The 20,760-nt window shown below is 45.3% G+C and overlaps 1 protein-coding gene across 4 annotated transcripts in view; it reads left to right on the top strand.

The window, feature by feature from the left end:
* The window catches only part of IPPK (inositol-pentakisphosphate 2-kinase), a 56,084-nt gene that overhangs the window by 29,167 nt on the left and 6,157 nt on the right, over positions 1–20,760 (top strand). For 2 of the 4 annotated variants that reach the window (XM_054658901.2, XM_054658900.2), the window contains exons 8-12: positions 651–723; positions 3,153–3,432; positions 6,132–6,282; positions 6,954–7,056; positions 16,809–16,884. In XM_054658901.2, coding sequence (XP_054514876.1) covers positions 651–723; positions 3,153–3,432; positions 6,132–6,282; positions 6,954–7,056; positions 16,809–16,884 — 683 coding nt within the window. The remainder of the gene's footprint in view (positions 1–650; positions 724–3,152; positions 3,433–6,131; positions 6,283–6,953; positions 7,057–16,808; positions 16,885–20,760) is intronic. The other 2 variants (XM_016961141.4, XM_016961142.4) reach the window with 1 other exon arrangement.

Here is a 20,760-nt window from a genome sequence, read left to right on the forward strand (position 1 = left end):
AGGCTTTTGGGAGTCAGCTAGAGTGCATGGATACTGGACGCCTTTCTGAATGTGTGCTTGTGGGCTGTCCCTACTGGCAGGATCAGGCTCGTGTGCTTGCATGGGCAGCTTGGCCTCCAGAGGTTCCTCCGTCGGGGGTAGGGGAGGAGGCCATCCTTGCAGCTCCTCGCTTGGAGGACGAGGGCTCCCTGGGGCTCTAGCCTCTCCTTGGCTCCCGGCACTCCCTTCGTGGCCCATCAGAGGTCTCCTGCTGCCCCTGAGCCTTTGGAAGTTGCGGCAGGAGGAACAAGGGAGGCATAGCAGCCCTTAACCCGTCTCGGGTTGGGCTGTGATGCAGCTGGTGGGGTTCCCACTCCCGTGCCTCAGTTGGGTCCCTCACATCTCCCAAAAGTCCGGGGTCAGGGCCAACCCCCACATCTCTGGTGAGTGCGTGTCAGGCTGTGGAGCTGCGTCTGTGACCCTCCGGGGAGGGACCCCATGGTGGGGCTGTAGTGAGGGGAGAATGTCACTGTTTGGACCTAGTTGGACTCTGGGTTTCCCAGCGGCCCCTGGGAGTAGCCAGCATGTCCTCTGAGCCACGAGCAGGTGTGTGTGCAGGGACAGGTCAGTTCCAGCTGCATTTAAAGCATGTTAATGCTTTTCCCTTTTAGAAACAAACAGAGAATGCACTTTGCCTTGAAGAGTTTGCTGCAGGAGGCACAGAACAACTTGAAGATATTTAAGGTAAGAGCTGCTTTGATTCTACAGTGGTTTCAGGGTGGGGCTGGCAAAGGTTCAAGTGACCTCACAGATGAGGGTGTTGGGCTGGGCTGCACGTCATGTGTGTCTGACATCCCCTTTGGGGTCCTCATGCCCTGACTGGTTCAGTCATCACCTTGGACCTTCCAGTTCCAGACCTGTCTTTCCCTGACCTTTTTCTGAGCACGATTCCACAAGCATAGCATCTGAGTGACCCTGGGTTGTCCATGACCCTGGGGTGCTCGACCAAAGCCCCACCAGTTGCTGGGTGGGCCTTGGTCTCCCCTTATAAGCAGATGGGTGAACTGTGGGTGAGGATGGCTCTGGCACTATCTGGGCTGGTGTGACCTGGCCTGCTGCTGGCAGTGGTGTCCAAGGGAGAGGAGGTGGGGGTGGGGCCGGGCAGGGTTGGGGCATCTGCGGAGGAGAGGCTGCTGGGGAGAGAGGGGATGAGATGTAGGGCAGGGCAGGCCTGGGTGGCAGTCAGGGTGCCGGGTCCCTGTTAGACATGTATCCTCTGGGGTCCCCCTTGTCATTACCTCAGTCCCAGTTGTAGCCTCATGATCACACATAAGTGACACCTGGGGACAGAGTCCTGGGCTCCCTGCAGGAGCTGACAGCCATCGCAGGTGGATCCTTCAGAGGAGGCAGGGCTGTTGAGTGTGGGCCTCTCAGCTTCCTATGTGCCGTGGTCTGGACGAGGTGACTGGTGAACTGGAAGCCCTGGCCCCTCTCCTCGCTGCTGCACATGGCTGGCGTCCTGCTGCCTGGCTGGCTGCCTCTCAGCAGTGGGCAGATGGGGCCTGCTCTTGACCTGCCTCCCCAGGTCTTGGTTAGAAACCCATGGCGCTGGCTGCTGGGCAGTGAATTGGCTTCATTCCCTGTCTGCCTCTACCTTCCCAAATCCAGGAAAGGAAGACATATTTCACAGGCAGTTTTTATTTCATATTTATATAATTTATTTTTATAAACTCGATATTTAAGCCCTGAAGATACATTCTGTTTCATCAGGGATTTGTTTGAAGCCTGTCATAAGGCTGGCATGTTATCCCATGTGGACCCTTTTCTGACCCCATCTGGCCTGCACCTAATGTCTCTGGAACTCTGGCTGTCTGCTACTTTTGTCAAAATCAGCATGGAAAAGTCCTGAGGATTAGGATTGTTTCGAAAGAGTTGAAAAGGGAATGGATTAAGAGAAGGGATGCAGAATGATTTTAAGATAACAGGGCACCGCCAAGGCATGTTACCTACTGTGCGTTCCATCAGCTCTCCCGCCGATCTGGTCCGGTTCAGTATTGAAAGCCAGCAAGGCAGAAAACCCTGAAAGCTCTGAAGTTCCAGGTGTGGGCCAGGTGCAGTGGCTCACACCTGTAACCCCAGCACTTTGGGAGGCTGAGGTAGATGGATTGCTTGAGGCCAGAAGTTCAAGACCAGCCCAGGCAACGTAGCAAAACCCTGTCTCTACAAAAAATAAAAAAATTTGCTGGGTGTGGTGGTGTGCACCTGTGTTCTCAGCTACTTGGGAGCCTGAGGTGGAAGGATTGCTTGAGCCTGGGAGTTGAAGGCTGTAGTGAGCTTTGATTGCTCCACTGCACTCTAGCCTGGGCAACAGGGTGAGACCTTGTCTCAAAAACATTAAAATTTTTTTTAAAAAAGAAATAAATAAGGTTTAAAGAGTTGCTACTCTCCTGGGGTTGGCCGCTGTCAGGGGCCTTTCCCCTGGGCACCATCCAGACCCCCATGAGTCATGGTGTTGACTCCCCCTGGGCATGGCAGCAGATGTCCCTGCCTGTGCCCTGGGAATGTGTGAATCTAAATGTTGATGTTGTAAGGAGTTTCTTTGCTGGGCTTGATTTAAGAAGGCAGAACGGTCTTGAGCATGGACCATACTGGTGATGCCAGCAGCTTCTCCCACCATCTGGCTCAGCTGTACCACCCAGCACTGGGGTCACCCTGGGCGTGGCCTGAACCCCAGGACACACTCGTTTGTGGTGCTGGTGCTGACTGCCATCCTCACGTTTGTCTGCTCAGGGCCAGAGCCAAGGCCCTCAGGTTCTTGAGTAACTGGGCTGGTGGCTTTGGGAGTTTGTCACTTGTGGTGAGCATTTGCTCTTGGCTTCTGAATATACTGTGGATCATTGTCTGGGGGCGTTGGTCAGGCCAGGGCACTGCTCTTTAGTTTTTGAAACTTTCCTTCCTTTTCATGTCTTGAGGTTTGGTGCTTGGTTGATAGCACGGCTTGTGAGGGTGGATTTCCCTGGAGGAGCCAGAGTATGCAGCGGCCCCAGATTGGGTGGACAGCATCAGGGCCCTTGGCTTTCACCCGCTGCCTGGAATGCTGGTGGTGGGGACTGAGTTCTTTTCCTACAAGCTTGGTGGTTTGATGTTTCCCTCTTTCTTTTCCCTGCCTGAAGAATGGTGAGCTGATTTACGGCTGCAAAGATGCCCGGAGCCCCGTGGCTGACTGGAGCGAGCTTGCACACCACCTGAAGCCGTTCTTCTTCCCTTCCAATGGCCTGGCCAGTGGGCCCCACTGCACAAGGGCTGTGATCAGGGAGCTGGTGCACGTGATCACACGGGTGCTGCTGAGTGGCTCGGACAAGGGCCGGGCAGGCACCCTGAGTCCGGGGCTCGGGCCTCAGGGCCCGCGAGTCTGCGAAGCCAGCCCTTTCAGTAGGAGCCTTCGCTGCCAAGGTAGGGCCCAGCCTTCCCCAGGTAGGCGGTGGGGGCCGCAGGGGCCTTGGGACTCTGCAGTCCCCATGGGTGGCCAAGCGGTCAGCACAGCCTCCTGGGGGCTCTGGGGGATGCCACCTGGTTACACCAGGGCTCCCAGCACGGGGCCTCGCTGCCTCTCACCCCCAGATGCAGACTCCCTTTCTTGCCTTTTATCTGCATCTGTAAATTGCAGGACACATTTGGGCTGTAGGATTTTCCCCCAGAATATCATCCATATGTTGTGGTCCTCTCTGGTTTGTTGAATGTTTTCAACCATGTTATGTATCCTGTTGGATCCTCATTGCAACCCGGGGGACAGGTTTTCCTTGGCTTGTTCCTTAGACAGAGAGAATTGAGGCACAGAAATCCTGCAGGGCTGGGTCCTACCACAATGGGGTGTCTTCACAAGTCTGGGGTGAAGACACAGACCCATGGGGCCTTTGGACTGCGGGACGCCTTCCTTGCAGACAGGAGCCGGGCCTGGCCGCTGCCACGTGTCCTGACATCTCATGAGCTGACGCTGCCCGTGATTCTTGGCAGCCCATAGAGACCCCATGGTCTCTGGGAGCCTGAGATGGTTTGAAGACAGCAGTCCTGCTTGTGTGCAACCAGAAACCAACCCATACCCTAAGCCCTGCCTTATTATCTGTGCCAATTTTTTCTTTTGTTTTTTCAAGACAGGATCTTACTCTGTTACCCAGGCCAGAGTGCAGTTGTGTGATCTCGACTCACTGCAACCTCCACCTCCTAGGTTCAGGTGATTTTCCTGCCTCAGCCTCCTGAGTACAGGTGCGCACCGTTACACCTAATTTTTGTATTTTAGTAAAGACAGGGTTTCGCCATATTGGCCAGGCTGGTCTCAAACTCCTGACCTCAAGTGATCCGCCTGCCTTGGACTCTCAAAGTGCTAGGATTACAGGCATGAGCCACCATGTTTTCTTACTACAAATGAACTTTGTGGGGTTTTTTTTTTCTTGTTATGAAAGTGATTCCTGATCATTTCAGAAAATTTTGTTAAAATTATGCCTATAATCTGGGCACATAATTGCTTTTAAGGAAGCCAACTGTGTCTGCAACGACAGATGGCACCAGTTGCTGAGGTGGTCTGGGGGCACCAACAGGAGGCGCCACAGCACCCCGGGGCTCCTGCAGACCTTTTTGGACATGGACACAGACAGGAGGGAGTGGAGCTGGGCCCTGGCTGCTGGGATGTGCAGTTTAAAACAATAAGATCATACTCTACATGTCATTTTGTAACTTGACTTTCTTTACTTAACTAGCATAAATCTGTATCTATATCATCACATATATGTTTTTTTTTTTTAATTAATTATTTTTAAAGACAAGGTCTGTTTCTGTTGCCCAGGCTGGAGTGCAGTGGTGTGAACTTGGCTCACTGCAACCTCCACCTCCAGGGCTCAAGTGATCTTCCTGCCTCAGCCTCCTGAGTAGCTGGGACTACCGACACGCACTACCACGCCTAGTTAATTTTTGTATTTTTTTTTGTAGAGATGGGGTTTCTCCATGTTGCCCGGGCTGGTCTTGAACTCCTGGGCTCAAGCAATCTGCCAGCATTGGCCTCCCAGAAAGTTAGGATTGCAGGCGTAAGCCACGGCGCCTGGAGATCACATGCATTTTGTTCTTTATTGACCATGCATGGATCTGCTGTAATTTTAACAAATCCCCTCTAGTTGGGCATATGAACTTTTACTCCTGTTTCCCTGCACGTTGGCATTTTCGTGCCGGGTCCTAGTGAAATCTGCAGCTGACTACAGTTTTCCCCCTGCATGGACACCTTTCTTACTGTGTCTTTGCCTGTAGTTTGGTTCTTTGTGGGAGATGGTTGCTCCCTTCAGTGGCAGGAGATGATCTGGGACTTGGTACCTCCCAAGCTCACTTGGCACCCTGTACAGCACAGGTGCCAAACAACTGTGAGTGGCAAGTGGAGTTTTGTTTCTGCCTCTGTCCCTATGATATAACAGGTCCTTGTCAGTGGCTTTGACCCCTGTCTGTGGCTCTGTGTGGCTGGTTCTGAGCTCGTGCCTGTCGCCAGCCCAGGTCTTACCTGCCTCTCAGTGTGGGCTCTCAGTGTGGGCTCATGGCTCTGGACTCTGCAGACAGTGTCCCAGGGTTTTCCTCCTTTAGTGGTCTTGCAGATTTAGGATGTCAGCAGGATCTTAGAAATTCCTTGCCTTGCAGTTGCAATGAGTCGAGATCACGCCACTGCACTCCAGGCTGGGCCACAGAGAGCAAGACTCTGTCTCAAAAAAAAAAAAAAAGAAAAAGAAATTTTGTGTCCTGACTTAAAATGAGGATTATGTCTAAACTTAGATCATAAAGTGACTTCCAGGGCTGTTGTGGTGGAATCTAAAGGACATTCTGAGAGTTGTGTTGGGAGAGGAGAGGCACGAGGCAGGACATGTGCGTTTCTTGCTCCCTCCTTTGTGCTTGGCCTGGTGCATCCAGTGTGGTCCAGGCACGCTGCAGCTCCAGCAGCTCTGTGAGGCGGGAGCGTCATCTCGTCTGTCCTTAGCGCCAGTCCAGGGTCCAGTCCTTGCCTGTGGCGGTGCCCGTATGGCGGAGCCCAGGATGAGCCCTGCGGTCTGCGCCGGCCTGTGTCTCCCTCCACGTTCTTTGATAATCAACATGCTCTCGTTTTCCCCTGATGTTCTCGGTAGGAAAAAACACCCCAGAGCGCTCGGGGTTACCGAAGGGCTGTCTTCTGTACAAAACCCTCCAGGTGCAGATGTTGGACCTGCTGGACATCGAAGGCCTCTACCCTCTGTACAACCGGGTTGAGCGATACCTGGAAGAGTTTCCCGAGGAGAGGTGAGGTCGGGCGGTCCCCCTCTTGGGCAGCCCTGAGAGGAGACTGTGGGGGTGGGCAGGGTAAGAATGCGCCTCCCAAGGCACAGCTTCCCAGGAGGATGAAGCATGCCGGCCACTTCCTACCCCAGTCCTCTGCTCCCAGGTGCCCAGGCCTGCTCTGGAATGTAGTGCCTTGTAAAGGAGGAACAGGGTCACTTGTTTCTAGAAAAGAAAGCACGTCTGTGACCTTGCTAATTCGAAACCCCAAGTTGGGGCCGAGCCTGCAGAGGGCAGTGTTGCTCCACAGCTGAGCAGCGCTCCTGCAGGTCCTTCTGTGTCAGCCCAGCCTCTGTCCTGGGCTTTCACTGCGGGTCATTGGGGTCCACACCCGCGGTGTCCAGTCGGGGCCAGGATCCTCTTCCTTCCTCGCTGGTCTTCCTTGCATCTCTGACGCAGGTTGCTACTTGTCATGAACAGGAGAAGGCTCAGCTTCAAGGCTCACTGGTTCTGGTCTTGCTAAGTTCTGTTAAAAACCTTGATGTTTAACATGAGGGAGATAGATCTGTTATGTGTTTTTCAAAACAAAATGTGTGATGTTTAGTGGTGCTGGGCTTTGTAGACTGTGTTAGCAGTTTAAGAAACAACCTCTGTGCGGCTTTGTCATCCTGCTTTTATTGTGCTTTCTTCTTCAGAAAAACCTTACAAATAGATGGGCCTTATGATGAAGCATTTTACCAGAAGCTGCTTGACCTTTCCACTGAGGATGACGGGACAGTGGCCTTCGCGCTAACGAAGGTGGGCAGACCCATCCAAAAACTTGCTGTGTGATCCTTAGCTTCTTAGCACTAATCTGTTTTTTTGTTCTTTGTTTTTTTTTTTTCCATTACCTACCCCTGAGGTTTAAAGCAGAAAACTTGGGATCAAAAAGAAGTGGCTGAAGTTTCTCCCAGATGAACCGGGGCAGGTGGTGGTGCATTGAGGTTTTAAGGGGAATTTCCCTTGGTTGAGTTCTGCCCTGGCCCGTTCCTGGTGGGGTCAGGCCCCAGGGGCGGCCGATCTGCAACCCATCTGCATGCCTTCTCAGCAGCCCACAACAGGCTCTCTGCCAACTGTCCCTTGCTACAAGGCCCTTGCCAGGGTCCTGGGACCCCACCTGTGCCTCTGCCCTGCCCTTGGCTGTATGCGGGCGGCTTCCTTCCCTTAGAACCGAGGCCAAGGGACAGCCTGCAGGAGTCTCTTAGGGAAGAGGACTGGCCCTGTACTTCCTGGGTCTGTGAAATTCAGGGCTCCATGAGCTTGGATAGGAAAAAAATGGCATCTTCATTTTCACTAAGCTGTACCTGGAATTTAGCATTTCTTTCCATTACGAATGTGGCAATGAGCCTGTGGGTTCATCAGGACCCAGGAGTTTGCCACTAAGAGAATAAAAAAACAGACTTTCCGTCTCACACTGTAACTGCAGACACTTTGAGATGTGGTTTATTCATCACTGCATTAAATGTTACATATTACTACAGAATACATTTGTTTTTAAAAATATTTTGGCTCAGCACTTTGGGAGGCTGAGGTGGGAGAATTACTTAAAACCAAAAGTTGGAAGCCAACCTGGTCAACATAGTGAGACGCCCATCTCTACAAAAGAAAAACAAAAAAATTAGCTGGACGTAGTGGCGTGTGCCTAGAGTCCCAGCCACTTGGGAAGCTGAGGTAGGAGGATGCAGTCAAGGCTGCGGGGAACTGTGATCATACCGCTGTGCTCCAGCCTGGGTGACAGAGCAAGCCCCGTCTCAAACATTTTTTTTTTTTTTTGTATTTTACATTTCTGCCACCTGTATTTTATATTACACATTTTAAAATGTTATCCTGGGCCGGGTGTGGTGGCTCACGCCTGTAAACCCAGCACTTTGGGAGGCCGAGGCGGGTGGATTATGAGGTCAGGAGATTGAGACCATCCTGGCTAACATGGTCAAACCCCGCCTCTACTGAAAATACAAAAAAATTAAGCAGGCGTGGTGGCAGGCGTCTGTAGTCCCAACTACTTGGGAGGCTGAGGCAGGAGAATCACTTGAACCTGGGAGGCAGAGATTGCAGTGAGCCAAGATTGCACCACTGCATTCTAGCCTGGGCGACAGAGCGAGACTCCATCTCATAAAAAAAAAAGTTATTCTGAGAGAGGCCCTTAGGCTTTACTAGGCTGCCAAAGCCTTTACAGGACAATAAGCAGTGAGGAAACCTGTTCTGGAGCGAGCTGGCGCTCCTCCCCACATGTGCATGCACCGCTGCCTGGAGCCCTGGGACCCACTTGCCCTGTCCCGTTGACATGTCTGTGGCTCACATTTGGGAAAGAGCCCTCAGTGCTTTCTTTAACCGGGGCTGCAGCTGTCTGTTTTGAGGAGAACTGAGGATGTCTGGTAAAGCCTCAGGTGAGCCTCTGACGCAAAGGGCCACAGGGATGTTAGCAGAGGCCCAGGGCAGAGTTGTCATCCTGGTGAGGAGAGTTCCAAGTGGAGCCCTGGGGTGAGAAGAAAGCAGTGGCACCTGCCTCGTGCTGTCTGCCACTTGGGTACGTTGATTTAGGTATAAACAGCAGTGTGGCGGGTTTTTTCCTAAGAGAAGAAACAGGACTTTATTTCCTTTTTATGTATTTCTGTATTTTTCAGTTTTCCACAAAATAAGTATGGATTACTTTTTAATTTTACTTTAATCTTTTAACCTTATATGTAAATGTAGTGTTGTAAGCAGCTAAAGCAGACATTACTTAACTAGCAGAAGGGCTAAAATAAAGACACTGAAACAACACCAAATGGAGGTGCAGAGAAACTGGATCTCTCATCCGTTGCTGATGGGGATGGAAAATGACACAGTCACTCTGGAAAACAGTTTGGAAGGTTCCTACACACTAAACACGGAATTACCCTGTACTTGCGCTCCTGGGCATTTATCCCAGAGAAATGAAGACTGACACTCACCAAAAAACCTGTACAGAAATGTTCACAGCAGCCCTTTTTGTAACAGCTAAAAACTGGAAACCACCCACATGTTTTTCCACGGTGACCTCCAGCGGGTCAGACAGACTGTGCATTCATACCACAGAACTCTGCTCAGCACCAAAAAGGAACAGGCTCTTGCTAAACAGCCCAGGTGGACCTCCAGGGGGCTTTGTTGGTGACGAAAACCAATCCCCAGAGGTCACACTGAATGATTCTGTGTGTATAACATCCTTGAATGGCAAAGATTTGTGGTTGCCACGGGTTGGCAAGGAGGAACAAGGGAGGTAGATGTGGTTATAAAAGGTCAAACCAGGGGATCCCTGTGGTGATCAGACTGTTCTGTATCTTGACTGTGGTGGTGGATGCATGAACCTACGTGTGATCACACACACACTCTCATACACACTCGCATATATGTAAAACCCGAGATATCTGAATAAGATTGTGGATTGTGTCAGCATCACTCACCTTGCTGTGATATTGTAGCTTTGCAAGATGTTACTGGTGGGAGAAACGTGGCTTGAGGTCTTTCCGTGCTGTCATAGAAGGGCCTGCCCTTTTTCTCTTGTAGGAAGTTAGCTTCTGGTAATTGAACCTGAAGAGGGTAGTTGTGAAGCTGAAGCTGAGGAGTAGGCTGAGGACATTCCTTCCTACACAAAAGTTCTTGCACTCATATTGTTTATCTAATTGAACCCTGTAGGCCGGGTACGGCAGCTTACGCCTGTAATCCCAACACTGTGGGAGGCTGAGGCAGGTGGATCAGTTGAGACCAGCCTGGCCAACATGGCAAAACTCTGTCTCTACTAAAAATACAAAAATTAGCCAGGCATGGTGGTGCTTGCCTGTAGTTCCAGCTACTTGGGAGGCTGAGGCAGGAGAATCGCTTGAACCCGGGAGGTGGAGGCTGCAGTGAGCCAAGATTGCACCACTGCACTCCAGCCTGGGTGACAGAGCGAGAGTCCATCTCAAAAAAAAAAAAAAAAAAAAAATTGAACTGTGTACCTCTGAAGAAAAGAGGGAATATTGTCTTCATTTCAGTGCTCAGGAGACTGAAGCCCCCAATAACTCTTGCTTTTGTCTGTTGTGTAGTATCTGGTAGCAGGGGGTCAGCAGACATTTGTAATGTCTGGTCCCTGTTGCAGGTACCCGGCCTGGCCACTGTAGCTCAAAAGGAGCCATGGAGAAAACATGAGTGGGTCTGAGTTCCAGGAAAACAAAAACAGGAGGTGGTGGGCTGCATTTGGCCCCCAGCCCATAGTTTTTTGACCTCTGTGTACTTTTACTTATTAGTTTTTTTTATGTCATTTTTTGCTCTATGTGTTTGGAAGTTACTCCTGTTTCTCTCCCTTTTGTGGTGTCTTGTCCAATTTGATCCTGCATATTTAAAGTCTAATCAGTTATTTCATACTCCCAGTCCACACACAATATAAGGACTTGGGACACTTAATTCCAGTTGTCTCTCCAAACTTATGTGCAGTATTGTTCTGTTTGTCTTGGTATTTTTTTTTTTAGTCATAATTTAGAGTATTATTTTACACAGATGTTTGTTTAGATTTATCCATGTGTTTTTCCATATCACTGCCTAACATTCTTGTAGCTTAGCTATTTCTCCATTTTCCTTCTTTTCTGTAACAACTTTATTGAGGTGTAATTTATATACCATACAGTTTACCCACTGAAAGTGTTCAGTGCAGTGGTTTTGACTGTATTGAAAGATACATGCAATCATCAGCACAGTTGATTTTAGATTTTCATCACTTCAGTAAAAACCCTGTACCCTTTAGCTATCGTCCCATTGTCTCCGCATGACCCCTAGCCTTAGGCAACTACCTGTCTACTTTCTATTGCTGTAGACTTGTCTCTTCCAAATATTGCATATAAACAGAGTCATTGAATGTGTGGTCGTTTGTGGCTGGCTTCTTTCACTTAGCCTGATGTCTTCAAGGTTCATCCATGCTGTAGCATGCATCAGTACTTCATTCCTTTACATGGCTCAGTAATAGTCCATGGGGTGGACATATCCATTCATCCATTGATGGACATTTGGGTTGTTTCCTCTTTTTGGCTATTATGCTCAATGCTGTTATCAATATTTGGGTACAGGGTTTTTTTGCATGGATGTGCGTTTTCACTTTTCTGGGGTAATATGCCTAGGAGTGGAATTGCTAGGTCCAGTGGCACTTTTATGTTTAAATTTTTGAGGACCTGGGCAGACTTTTCCAAAATTGCTGTACGGTTCGATCTTCCCACCAGCAGTGTATGAAGTTGTCTTTATTTTTTTCCCATCTTCAGCAACACTTGTTATTACTTGTCCTTTTGATTTTAGCCGTCGTCGAGAGTGTGCAGTGGTATCTTGTAGTTTTGATTTGTATTTCCCTGAAGACTAAGAGCATCTTTTCATGTGCTTGTTGCCCACTTATATATCTTTTTCAGAGAAATGTCTATTCAGATCCTTTGCCCACTTTTTTTTTTTTTTTTTGAGATAGAATCTCTCTCTGTCACCCAGGCTGAAGTGCAGTAGTGCAATCTCAGCCTCCTGAGTAGCTGGGACTAACTATAAGTGCACACCACCATCCCTGGCTAATTTTTTGTATTTTGTTAGCGACAAGGTTTCACCATGTTGCCCAGGCTGGTCTTGAACTCCTGAGCTCAAGCGATCCACCCACCTCGGCCTCCCAAAATGCTGGGATTACAGGTGTGAACCACCATGCCCAGCCCCCTTTGCCTACTTTTTAATAGTGTCATTTATCTTGAGAATTCTTTGTATATTCTGGCTACTAGACCCTTATCAGATACATGATTGGCAAATATTTTCTCCTATTCTGTTGGTTGTCTTTTTACTTTCTTGGTAATATCTTAGATGCACAAACATTTTTAATTTTGTTGAAGTACAGTTTAGTTTTTCTTAGGTTGTTCATACTTTTGGTGTCATATCTAAGAATTCATTGCTAAATAAATCTAAGGTCATGAAGATTTCCCATGTTCCCTTTTAATAGTTTTATAGTTTTAGCTCTTATAGTTAGGTGTTTGATCCATTCTGAGTTAATTTTGTATGTGATTTCAGGTAGAGGTCCAACATCATTCTTTTTTTTCAGAGACAGGGTTGGGTCTTGCTCTGTCACACAGGCTGAAGTGCAGTGGTGTGTTCGTAGCTCACTGCAGCTTCAAACTCCTGGGCTCAAGTAATCCTGCCTCAACCTCCCCTGTAGCTGGGACTATAGGTGTGCACCGTAACACCCAGCTCCAACATCATTCTTTTGCATGTAGATATACAGTTGTCCCAGGACCATTTTTTTTTTTTTTTTTTTTGAGACAGAGTCTCGCTCTGTCACCCAGGATGGAGTACAGTGGCACGACCTTGGCTCACTGCAACAACCTCTGCCTCCTGGGTTCAAGCGATTCTCCTGCCTCAGCCTCCTAAGTAGCTGGGACTACAGGCATGTGCCACCATGCCCGGCTAATTTTTTGTATTTTTACTAGAGACAGGGTTTTGACATGTTGGCCAGGCTGGTCTTGAACTTCTGGCCTCAAGTGATCTGCCTGCCTCAGCCTCCCAAAGTACTGGGATTACAGTTGTGAGCCACCGTGCCCGGTCAGCACCATTTGTTGAGGAGACTATTCTTTCCCCATTGAGTGATCTTAACATCCTTCTTGAAAAGCAGTTGACCATAGATGTATGGCTTTATTTCTGGATGCTCAGTTGTTCATTGATCTATATGTCTGCACTTATGCCAGTACCCTGTCTTGAGTACTACTGCTTTTTAGTAGGTTTTGAAATGGAGAAGTGTGAGTTCTCTAACTTTGGTCTTTGTTTTCAAGATTGTTGTGACTATTTGGAGCCTCTTGTAATTCCATATGAATTTTAGAATCAGCTTCGTCTACAAAGAAGCCAGCTGGGATTCTCATAGGGACTTGAGGAATCTGTAAGTCACCTTGGGTAGTAAGTCTTTTGATCTATGAACATGAGATATTTTTCCATTTATTTAGATCTTGGTTTTCTTTTGACATTGTTACTTAGTTTTCAGAGTGTAAACTAAGGTTTTATGCTTCTTTGTTAAACTTATTTCTAAAATATTTTCTTTTTAATGCTGTTGTAAATGGAATTGTTTTCTGAATTCCATTTTCAGATTGCTCATTACAAGTGTATTCAGGTGTAGAAATACAATTTGATTTTGTGTATTGATCTTGTAGCCTTCATCGTTGCTGAGTTTGTATGTTCTAATAGTTTTTTAGTGGATTTTTTTAGGATTCTCTCTATTTAAGATCATGTGTGAGTAGAAATAGTTTTGCTTCTTCGTTTCCAATTTGGATGCCTTTGATTTATTTTTCTTGTGTAATTTCCTGACTAGAGCCTCCAGTACAATGTTGAATAAAAATGGCAGGAGTAGACATCCCTGATTTGTTCTTGGTCTTATGGGGACAGTGTTCAGTCTTTCATCGTCATGTATGATGTTAGTTGTTTTTTGTAGATTCCTTTATCAGATTGAAGAAGTTCCCTTCTCTTCCTGATTTGCTGAGTGTTTTTATTCTGAAAGGGTGTTGGATTCTGTTAGATGCCTTTTCTATATCATTTGAGATTATCATGTGGTTTTTGTCCTTTATTCTGTTAATGTGGTGTATTACATAAATTTATTTTCGGGTGTTAAAACCAACTTTGTATTTCTGGGCTAAATCCCACTTGGTCATGGCGTCTTGTCCTTCTTATATGTTGCTGGATTCAGTTTTTGATTATTTTATTGAGGATTCTCATATCCATATTCTTAAGATAGTGTGTAGTTTCGTTTTCTTGTGATATCTTTGTTTTTGGGATCGGGGTGTAACACTGGCCTCATAGAATGAGTTGGTGTTCCAGCCTCTTCTATTTTTTGGAAGAAGTTGAGATGGATTGGTATTAATTATTCTTTAAATATTTGACAGAATTCACTAGTGAAGCCATCTGAGTGGGCTTTTCTTTGTGGATAGTTTTTTTATTTTTAATTCATTCTCTTTAATTGTTATAGGTCTAATCATATTGTCTGCTTTTAAGTCAGTTTTGGTAGTTTGTGTCTTTTTAGGGAAGTGTTCAGTTTATCTAAGTTTTCTAATTTATTGGCCTACAGATATTTATAGTTTTCTTCCTCTTCTTGAAGAATATTCTTTAGAAGCTATCTTAGTGAAGGGTTTTTGGTAAATTCCCTCTGTATCTGAATATATTCATATTTTGTCCACAGTTTTGAAAATAATTTTTTATCTGGGTGCACAGAAGGGGTTCATTTCTGTTTTTTTTTTTTTTTCTTAATAGCATTTAAACATTTCATACAACATCTGGTTTTTGCTGTTAAGATGTCTTCTGTTAGTCTGTCCTTGCTCAGTAGGTGATCTGTCTTTTCTCTCTGGCTGCTTTTAAGGTCTTCTCTACATCTTTCTTGTCCTTTTGACATTTTAGTGCAATGTGATTTGGGTGTGCTGTGCTTTATATTTTTCCTGTTTGGTGTATGTTATGCTTTCTCTATTTGTGGATTTATGTCTTTTATTAGTTCTGGAAATTTCTCATTTTCTCAAATATTTTCTCTTCTCCATTATCATATTCACTTCTTCTGGGACTCTAATTTGACCTATGTCAAACCTTATTTTATCTCCCACACATCTTAACTGCTCTTTCATATTTTTCATCTCTTTGTCTCCTTGTGCTACATTCCAGGTGCTTTTCTTTTTTCAGCTCTATCTTCCAGTTCATTGATTCATTCAGCTGTGTCTAATCTGCCATTTCACTTGTTTATCGAGTTTTCCATTTCAGTAGTTCTTTTTTTGTTTTTGAGATGGAGTCTCGCTCTGTCACCCGGGCTGGAGTGCAGTGGTGCGATCTTGGCTCACTGCAAGCTCCGCCTCCTGGGTTCACACCATTCTCCTGCCTCAGCCTCCCGAGTAGCTGGGACTATAGGCGCCTGCCACCACGCCCAGCTAATTTTTTGTATTTTTAGTAGAGATGGGGTTTCACCGTGTTAGTCAGGATGGTCTCAATCTCCTGACCTTGTGATCCGCCCACCTCAGCCTCCCAAAGTGCTGGGATTACAGGCGTGAGCTACCGCACCTGGCCCCATTTCAGTAGTTCTATCTTTAATTTCTGAAAATTCTATTTGGTTTGTTTTCACATCTCCTTGGTATTTTTTTCTAGTTCCTTATGGCTTGTCTATTTCAAAATTCTGTCTTTTATTTCTTTAAGCAATTTATGAAGTTATTTTATATTCTGATATCAGATACAATAAAACCTTGGTGGTAAAAAAAAAAAATCTCTTATTTTGGCTGACTCATCCGTGTTGCCTTGCTTGATTTTGTTTGCCTTGTTGATTTGTTTGATCTTAATCTATAGGAATCCTGGAGACCCAAATAGGGGATGCCTTCTTCCAGAGAGGATAGGGATCTTTGGCAAAAGGGAAGAGTCTCTGGTTTAGATAGATCCTCTACCCTGTGGCTTATTCCTAGAATCAGTGCTGATAGTGGCACTGGACTATAGGACAGCTCAGCCTTCCCAGTTGCTTCATGCTCAAAACTCTAGTTGCAGCTCTTTGTGGGTGGGTGGTGAGAAGAGGGGGGTTGGGTTAGGGATTTTCCGTACCTTATGCAAGCTCAACAATACGTTAAAAGGAGCGGTTTCAGGGATCTAGTTGTTTTTAGAAGGGCTGTTGGATGTCCTCCATAATCCTGTCTCTTTAGTGTGTTCACACCACTGTTAGTTACTTGGGTATTAATTTGTTGGTATTAAAAATAACGTTGACATTCACATTTTTGTACATCTACCGTTGTGCACTTAACATAGCATTTCTGTAAGACAGATTTTTAGATGTAAAATTGCAGGGTTTATTTTTGATAGATCCTGTCACATTGTCCTCCCCAAAAGATTTTACTAATTATATTTCTTCTTGCAACAGTTGAAGACAGTTTCCCCATGTCCTTGCGAACACTAGATATTACTAATATTTAAATGTTTTAATTTTCTAAACTTTTGCTTCATTAATCATTGTGAAATACTAGCAAATACAGAAAGGTACACAGAAAAAAATATACAACCCACTGACTTGTCACAAAGTAAAAATTCTTATGGAACCACCACTTATATTTGGACATGGAACACTGGCAGCGATCAGAATTCCTGTTGTCCCATCCAACCAGACCTTTCTCCTTCCTCCCAGGGTTAACTGTTGTACTGACTTACATCCCTGTAGTTTAGTCTGTCCTGTTTTTGAACTTGACTTACGAGATCATGCTGTATATATTCATGTCTCCTGTTTTTTTTTTTTTAGCTCTGTGTAATATTTATGAGATTCACCTTTGCTAGTGCACCCATTGCCACATTTCTATTTACTTTATTGCCACATTTCTATTTACTTTAGAGTGATCCATGAATGGATATGTAGTAAGTCCTTTCTCAGCATCCTTGACAGGTTCGTGGAAACTGTGACTTTGAGTGAAGTGACCTATACAGCAGGTCCTCAAATAACATCATTTTGTTCAATGTTGTTTTATCATAACGATGAGAAAAGAAATGGCTTTGTTTTTATTTTTGTTTTTTTGAGACAGAGTTTCATTTCATCATCCAGGCTGGAGTGCACTGGCATGATCATGGCTCACTGCAGCCTTGACCTCCTGAGCTCAGGTAGGTGATCCTCCCACCTCAGCCTCACAGGTAGCTGGGAAGCACAGGCATGTGTCACCACACCTGGCTAATTTCTTCCTTTGTTTTTTTTTTTGGAGATGGAGTCTTGCTCTGTCACCCAGGCTGGAGTGCAGTGGTGCGATCTTGGCTCACTGCAACCTCCGCCTCCCGGGTTCAAGTAATACTCAGCCTCCTGAGTAGCTAGGATTACAGGCACCTGCTAATTTTTGTATTTTGTAGTAGAGATGGGGTTTCACCATGTTGGCCAGGCTGGTCTGGAACTCCTGACCTCGTGATCCACCCACCTGAGCCTCCCAAAGTGCTGGATTACAGGTGTGAACCACTGTGCCTGGCATGCCTGGCTAATTTCTTAAATGTTTTGTAGAGATGCAGTCTTATTATGTTGCTCAGGCTGGTCTCGATCTCCTGGGCTCAAGCAGTCCTCCCACCTGGTGTCCCAAAGTGTTGGGATTACAGGCGTGAGCCACTGTGCCTGGCCTAGTTTTGTTATACATTGTTTGGCTTCAAGTCACAGTTTCCCAAGAACCCAGTGACAACATTAAGTGAGGACTTAGTGTACTACAATTTATCTGTTCTGCTGTTTTATGAACATTTGGGTTGTTCCTAGTTTTTGGCGGTTATGAATATTCTTGTACAGATTTTGTGTACATGTGCACACATTTCTCTTGGATATATCCCTAGGAGTGGGATTTCTGGGCCACAGGGATGAGTATACTTAGTTTGAGTAGCTACTGTAAAACAGTTTTACCTGATTATGTTCCCTGCAACTGGTTAGGAGTCACCTGTGCTCCACACCATCTCTTACACTTAGTTGTGGGTCTTCTGAATTTCACCCATTCTGGTGTGTGTGTAGTGGTATCTTGTGATGAGATTAAGTACCTTCTCATATGTTTACTGGATTTTTCCTTTTGTGATCTATTTAAGTCACAATTTAAGTCTCTTGCTCATTTTTTTTGGTAGAGTTGTCTTTTTCTTATTGATTTGAAGGCATTCTTTGTATATTCTGGATAGAAGCCCTTTGTCAATTTTGTGTCCAGTACGTATCTTTTCCCACTATGTAGCCTATGTAGCTTGTCTTTTGACTTTTTTTTTTTTTTTGAGACGGAGTCTCGCTCTGTCGCCCAGGCTGGAGTGCAGTGGCGCGATCTTGGCTCACTGCAAGCTCCGTCTCCCGGGTTCACACCATTCTCCTGCCTCAGCCTCCCGAGTAGCTGGGATTACAGGCACCTGCCACCATGCCTGGCTAATTTTTTGTATTTTTAGTAGAGATGGGGTTTCACCATGTTAGCCAGGATGGTCTCGATCTCCTGACCTTGTGATCTGCTTGCCTCGGCCTCCCAAAGTGCTGCGATTACAGGTGTGAGCCACTGTGCCTGGCCCGTCTTTTGATTCTTAATGGAGTCCTTATAAGAACGGTTCATAATGTTAATGTAGCCTAATTTACCAGTTTTTTTCCCTTTTAAGAAGTCTTTCTTTGCCTTAAGGTCCTGAAGATATTTTCCTGCCATATCTTTAGAAAATTTATTGTTTTGTCTTTCACATTTTGTTGGGTGACTGTCTGAAACTGATTTTTGAAATGGCAGGAGGTGGGGTTTTATTTTCTTTTCAAATGGAATTATCCTGTCGTCACAGAAATTGTGAACACTATAGAGTCATAACAAGCTTTGATATCTGACAAATCCTTCTGTCTTCTTCAAGCATATCTTGGCTGTTCTCGACCTTTTGCATATCTACATGAATTTGAGAATCACCTCACTCAGTTCTGCAGGAAAAGCACAAACAAAACTGCTATCCCACAAAAATTAAAAACTAAAAAAAAAGCCACTGGGATTTTCATGGTGTAGCGTTAAAATAACGATGAGTGTTGAAATCTATACAATACTGAGTCTTCCAACATGGACATTTAAACTTTTATATATATATATATATATATATATATATTATTCTGATAAAAATGTTTTATGGTTCTCTTCAGAGAGGTCTTATATTAATTTCACGATATTTGATGGTTTTAGATGTAAATGGCATCTTTAAAAAGATCTTACTTTAAAAGTGTTTGATTATGCAGTAATGTGATTGGTTTTTCTATTTTGACTTTGCATACATCAACTTTGCTCACTTATATTAATCCTAACGATTATAGTTTCTTTTGGATTTTCTTTATATGTAATCGTAGTCTGTGAATTTGATGTTTTCCCTTTCCTTCCCAATCCTTATACCTTTCACTTCTTTATTTTACTTCACTTTATGTAGTTAATTTGTGATAGTATGAATTTTAGTCTTGTTCCAAATCTCAAAAGCATTTTACCATCAAGTAAATTGTTTAATGTAGGTTTTTTTTTCCTTAAGTGGCTGACATCAGATTAAAGAAGTTTGTTCCCTTCTTTTCCTGATTTATTAAGAGGATTTTTTAAAATCAGGAGCAGATGTTGAACTTTATCAATGCCTTTTCTATTTCTATTGAGATGATCATATGATCAAAATATTTTCTGTTAACGTGGTTAATTACGCAATTTGTTGTGATGTGTTCTTTTTCTGTATGATGATAATTGGGTTTGCTAATATTTTGTTTAGGGATTTTGGCAGATGTTTATGAGTGATAAGAACTGTGCTTTCTCTTTTTGTAATGTCTGTGTTCAGCCTTGGTGTCGAGGCCTAGACCTGCCCGTAAAACACTTAAAAGATGGTCTGTTTACTCTTTCTCTGTTGCCTGGAAGAGGTGGATTAACAACGGCCGGGTTCAGTGGCTCACACCTGTAATCCCAACACTTTGGGAGGCCAAGGTGGGAGGATCACTTGAGCTCAGGAGTTCAAGACCAGCCTGGGCAACATAGCGAGACCTCGTCTCTAATAAAAGTAATAAAAAATCAGCCGAGTATGGTGGTGCATACCTGTAGTCTTACCTGCCTGAGAGGCTGAGATGGAAGGATTACTTGCGCCCTGCAGGTCGAGGCTGTAAGTGAGCTGTGATGGTACCACTGTGCTCCAGCCTGGGCAACAGAACGAGACCCTGTCTCAAAAAAAAAAAAAAAAAAAAAGGAATGGTATTATTTCTGACTTAAATGCTTTGTAGAATCAGCTGTGAAACCAGCTAGGCCCCATAGTTGTCTTTGTAGGAAAGTTTCAAATTTTAGTAAGTTGTATTTTTCTAGAAATTTTTTGTTTTATCTATGTTTTCAGAATTTTGGCATATGATGTTGTTGGGTAATGTTCTTTTATTATCTTTTCATGTTTATAGGATCTGAAGTATGCTCTTTTATTCCAGATGTCTGATATTTGATTTCTCTCCCTCTCTGCTACTGTCTGAATGTTTTACCCTCTTACCCCCCCAAATTTATATGTTGAAATCCCAACTCCCAAGGTGATGGTGTTAGGAGGTGGGGCCTCTGGGAGGTGATTAGGTCATGAGGGTGGAGCCCTCATGATTTGAATTCAGGCCCTTATACAAGAAACCCCAGAGCGCAAGCCAGCCCCTTTCACCATGTGAAGTGACAGTGAAAAGAGGGCTGTGGATAAGGAAGTCGGCTCTCGCCAGATAGCAGATCTGCTGGCGCCTTGGTCTTGGACATCCCAGCCTCTAGAACTGTGAGAAACAAGTTTCTGTTGTTTATAAGCTACCAGTTTTGGGCATTTCGTGATAGCGGCCTGAAGGGGCTAGGACACTCCCTTAATCATTCCCACCAAGAGTTTAGTTTCCTAAGAATCAACTTTTGATCCATTTGTACTCTAGCTAACTGAATAGAGTGTAAGGATAGGAGCTGCTCATTTCCATCTGCTGTGAAAGGTTTTCTCAGGCCCCAAGAATAGTGTGCGGGCCTGAGCTAAATCCGTGCTTTGAGGTTCTCCCCACTCCCT

This window comes from Pan troglodytes, chromosome 11, assembly GCF_028858775.2.
Source record: "Pan troglodytes isolate AG18354 chromosome 11, NHGRI_mPanTro3-v2.0_pri, whole genome shotgun sequence".
In the NCBI taxonomy this organism is placed as follows: domain Eukaryota; kingdom Metazoa; phylum Chordata; class Mammalia; order Primates; family Hominidae; genus Pan; species Pan troglodytes.